The following is a 4,697-nucleotide window of genomic DNA, read 5'->3' on the forward strand; positions in this document are numbered from 1 at the left end:
TGCTGTGCTCCACCCACGGCAGGCCTCGACAGTGGGTGGAGCACAGGTCCCATAGGAGGGACCTGACCCACTGCCAGTCCTGCTGAGAAGAGGAGATTCGGACCCAGGCACAACCTAGGCAGACTAGGGCACGGACAGCGGCACGAGTCGTGGGGGGAGACGTCCGCAGCCCGGGACCCCACGCCCCCTCCCGGAAAGGGGGGCGTCTGGAGCGAGAGAGCAGGTGCTTTGCGTGGTGGGGAGCACAGTGCTGGAGGGCCGAGGTGCAGCCAGGTGTCGGGGCTGCCCCGTGGAGGCCACTCAGGGGCTCCAAGCAGGAGACAGCCCAGGCCAGTGTTCACAAGCCTTCAGCCTGCTCTGGCTTCCTGACTGGCTCCCGGGGCAGCAGCCATCCGGGGATGGGTGTGGGGCTCGGGCTGGGTCCATAATGGGAGTGGGGGGCTTGGAGGTGGCAGGAGGCACTGGATCCAAGCCTCTCCCCTCCCCACTGTGGGGTCCTGCTTGCCCAGGACACCTCTCGCACAGCACCTGGGTCCAGCTGGCCAGAGGCACCACCGAGCCAGGGTCCTGGTGGGGCTCGGAGCCCACCTGGCCCGGGATCCCCCAAACTGGGCTCTGCCCCTCTCTCCCTGACAGAGGAGGCCTGGGCCTGGGACACCCTTCCCCTGCCTGGACCTCGTGCCCCCGAACAACATGCTCATGCAGGCCCCTCTGGGGCCCGTGTCTGAGCCCTGCCAGGAGGGCTGCTGTCCCCTGTGGGCCCTGAGCCATCCACCCTGGTTCTCCCAGGGAAGGTGGGTGGGGGCTGGGCACCAGGCCAGGGCACAGCCCTCCACAGGGAGCCGGGCAGGGCCCCAGGGCCAGGAGGAAGCACGCCCACCCACTTTGCAGGATGTCAGCCCTGGGTGGTGAGCAGGTAGCCGGGGGGCCAGAGACCCTGTGCTCCCGGCCCTGCGGCCACACCTGCTGTGTACGCCGTTGGGAGTGCGTCGTGGTAGGAGCACCGTGGGTACCACACTGCCCACTGCCCGAGCTGGGCGGGCCCTCTGCATGGCTAGGCTGGGCTCCATCTCCCAAGATAGGGCCTCAGCCCCCAGCCCGCTGCTCCCCCCAGCCACCCTCCTGGGCCACCAGGTCAGGTCGCCTCCTTGGGCCTCAGCAGGCACGGAGGCTCTGGCACACGGCCACGTGGACCACAACTGAGAAACTCCAGAACATCTTCTCCAGGCCGTCCGTCATCTGGGGGGCCTTCCCGCAGGAAGAGGCGTCTGGATGGGGACAGACAAACAGGTGACCTCTGCGAGGTCCTTGGGTGATGGGGCGGGGGCAGCAGCTCAGGGCAGCTCCAGCTGGGGACCCGGGAAGCTCCTAGGCCGGTCTCCAGGCACCGGGAGGGACAAGGCAAACACGGCCTGGCCGTGCCGGTGGACAGCTGTCTGCCCAGTGCCCGCACCTCTTCTCCACGCCCCCCATGCTGGCACAGGGTTAAAGCCGAGGTGTGGGCCTCTTCCCAGGGCTGAGCAAGCATCACGAGGGGCAGGTCCCAGCAGAAGCTGCCTCCCAGCCGGCCTGGGGGCCTGGTGACCCCTGACCCCTGTCTGGAGTGAGGTTGTGCCCAGTGGGGAGGGTGTGGCCGGTAATCCTGGCACAGCCTCCTCTGCCCTCTGGTTTCTCCCATGTGACCCTGACTCCCCCAGGGTGTGGGCCTCACAGGAAGAAAGAACGGCTATTGCTGCACAGAGATGTCCCACAGGGGCAGGGTCTGGCAGGCCTGGGGGGGAGGGCAGAAGCAGCACCCCATGCGGCCTGGCCCTGCGCCCACAACAGTCGGCTGCAGCTCCCCCTGCTCAGGTTGCCCCCAGAGCCCAGGCCCCAGAACCCAGGAGGCAGGGTGTGAGCAGCAGCCAGGACCAGGCTGGCCCCAGGGCCGACAAGGTGGGAGACACTCCAGCCGACGTCCAGAGCAACAACAGCTCCCTCCTCAGCCCTGGCTGCCGCACCCTCTGCTGCCCACACACCTGAGACCTCCCCGTCCTCCTCAAGGTCTCGCCTGGACACCGAGGACTGGAAGCCTCAAGAGGGAGGAGGCCCAGCACCTGGTGACCATACCCTGCCCAGATACTTGGCGGGGGTAGGTCCAGCCAGCATCGGCCCTGGGGGTCTCCTAGGACAGTGGCCAGAGCCGCACACGTGCTGGGTGGGCCACTTGGCCACCCAGACCCCCGCCTCCTCTGTTCTCCCTCTGCCATGGGCCCCCCTCCTGGAACCTCACTGGGCTAGGGCCCTGGGATTTGGGCCCTGGACTGTGCCCTCTAGCATGCTGGAGGCCAGGCCCCACAGGCGCAGTCCCCCGCATGCTGCTCAGGGCTTCCTAAGCCCTGCTCCTGCCTCTCCTACTGGCCTTCCTGACCCCTTAGTCCCTGACCTGCCAGGAACCCTCCTGCCTCGGCCTCCCCAGGAGCTGGGATGACAGGTGCCCCTGTCAGGGGAACTCTGCTAATTACCTGCTTTAGGGACCGGCCCAGTGAGGGAGGGGACTGGCCGCAACGCAGCTGGGCAGGCAGTGGGGTGATTTCCCAGGCAGCCTGAGCTGTGAGGTGTGTGGCTTGGCCGCCCGAGTGCGCTGGGCTCCAGGTCCCCTCCCCCAGGAGCCTGACTCTCCCCGGATGGCAGCAGGGAGACACGCTAGCAGCAGCTTCTGCCCGCTCCAGGGCAGCCCATGGAGGAGCAGGCAGCGGGACACAGCCCCGGGCCTGAGGTGTGGTCCACTGCCCTCCGGAACAGCTAGTCCTGCCATTCCCAAACACCCCACCCAATGGAGGCCACCTGCAGGCAGGCCATCCTGTCAGGGAACTCGCACACAAGGCCGAGGGACAGGTCACCTCTCTACAGCGCCAGCTAGTTGCTTAGCATCTGACACGCCTGGGGGGGGTCGACTCACCGTCCCTGGCCAATCAGCGGTGGCCCAAGTCCTGCCTCCTCCTCCCTGACACGCACAGAGACAGTGGCAGCCGGATGCCCAAGGGGGAGTGAAGCAGAGTGCCATGGCCCTTGCCGGGGGAGGAGCAGCAGCTGGCTCTGCTGGGCAGCCCTGCCTGGCGGGAACACCCTGGCTGCAGGCTGAAGAGCAGATTGGGGCCAGCCAGACTCCCAGGTCTCCCCCACCCTCTTCCCATGCTCCTGGACTGGCTAGGCGGGAGTGGCTCAGGGGTCAGAAGGGGCAGAGATCCCCAGAGGACAAACTTTGGCTGTGAAGTCTTCTAGCGTTTTTTGATGCCCCATTTTGGATGCCCCAGGGGCTCCAGCCGCCCCTGCCAAAGTGGCATCAAGTGGACGCCCGCTCCGGTGCAGTCCAGAGGGCACACGGCCTCTGGAGAAGAAGGGCGGGGCTGAGCACAGGTGCCAAAGCGAGGCGGGCCGCAACTGCGAAGCGGGAACTTCAGCTTCTGGGAAACCGGTGGCCCAGATCCGCTCCCACCGATGCCTGGGCTGCACAGGAGTGGCCTGGAAACCTCCTCTTCGCCCCTACGGGACCCCGAACAGGCAGAGGGGAGCCCCGGGGTGGGACGCAGGCCCGTGGCTCTGCCGGCCGCCTGCAGCCGGGCGCTGTTCTCGCCTGCGCCCTGGCTGTCCGGCCTCTCGTCCAGGATCATCGCCGCCCGCCAAGCCGACCCGGCGTGCTCGAGGGCCGGCGACAGCTCAGCTCCCCGGGAGCCCAGGTGGCCAGCGCGCGGCCCACGCCCTCGGTCGGCCGGCCACTCGGGCAGCACCCCGCAGCGGGAACCCGGCCGCCCGCACTGCCCTCGGTGTCCCGGCTGGTCCCGACTGTCGGCTCCTAGGGGGCGGGGCGGCCCTGCGCGGCTGGGCGGGGCGTGCGAAACTTGCCGTTGCCCAATCGGCGAAGGCGGCCGCCCCGACGAATGGCAGTGGCGGCCAATAGACCGCGAAGGAGGCTGACTCCCGGGGAAGCCCCGCCCCCACCGCTTGCGTAGTGCGAGGCTGTCGGTAACCCCTGGCAACCACAGCAGAACTCAGAGGTAGGCTAGCCACTCGCATTGCGCATGCGCCGCGGGGGTCGGTTTAGCGCGCGGAAAAAGTTGGGTAGAAAGAGAACCACGCGGAACGTCAAATGCTGGAAGTCAGTTTAGCCCTATGCAGAGGCTCGAGAGTTCTCCAGGCTGAGGTTTATCCCGTCACCACGGCAACGGGGTCCTGTAAGAGGATTGTATCCGAAGTGTGTACAATGGGGTTCTTCAGCGGCCGCACTCGCCGTGCGCCTGCAGGCCTCAGAACAATGCCCGCCTTCTCCGCGGCGGCAGGGTCCGCGCTTTGTCCGCGGCCGGTGCTCCTGCAGCCCTGCTTCTGGCCGGCCTGCGGCGGGGGCCCGCACTCCCCGCCGCCAGGGCACAGCTTGCAGGACCGGCCCCTCCAGTGTGGGTCCCAACCGTACCCCCGCAGAGCGTGCCGGCAGCCACCTGCTTCTGATCTTTCTCCACTGCCCTAGGTTGCTGGGACGTGGGCCCCCTCGGACTTCATGTGGGCCGCCTCGCCTGGGCTCACCCTTTGTACGGCAGGATAGAGACAGGCAGTAAGGTGGCTCTTTGCCAAGTTCCCCTGAGGCTCCAGTTCCTTCCCACCTCGGGCCACACCTGACCACCATCCCCAGAGCTAATCCTGTAAATTAAGCTCCCTGGCCT

General features: G+C 67.6%; 1 protein-coding gene across 1 annotated transcript in view; it reads right to left on the bottom strand.

The window, feature by feature from the left end:
• RHPN1 (rhophilin Rho GTPase binding protein 1) overlaps nt 1–3,820 on the bottom strand; it is an 11,781-nt gene extending 7,961 nt beyond the window's left edge. The window contains exon 1 of the mRNA XM_006152076.2: nt 3,594–3,820. Coding sequence (XP_006152138.1) covers nt 3,594–3,653 — 60 coding nt within the window. The 5' untranslated portion in view covers nt 3,654–3,820. The remainder of the gene's footprint in view (nt 1–3,593) is intronic.
• Between the last annotated feature and the right edge of the window lie 877 nt (nt 3,821–4,697).

This window comes from Tupaia chinensis, unplaced genomic scaffold, assembly GCF_000334495.1.
Source record: "Tupaia chinensis unplaced genomic scaffold, TupChi_1.0 Scaffold000335_1, whole genome shotgun sequence".
Lineage (NCBI taxonomy): Eukaryota > Metazoa > Chordata > Mammalia > Scandentia > Tupaiidae > Tupaia > Tupaia belangeri.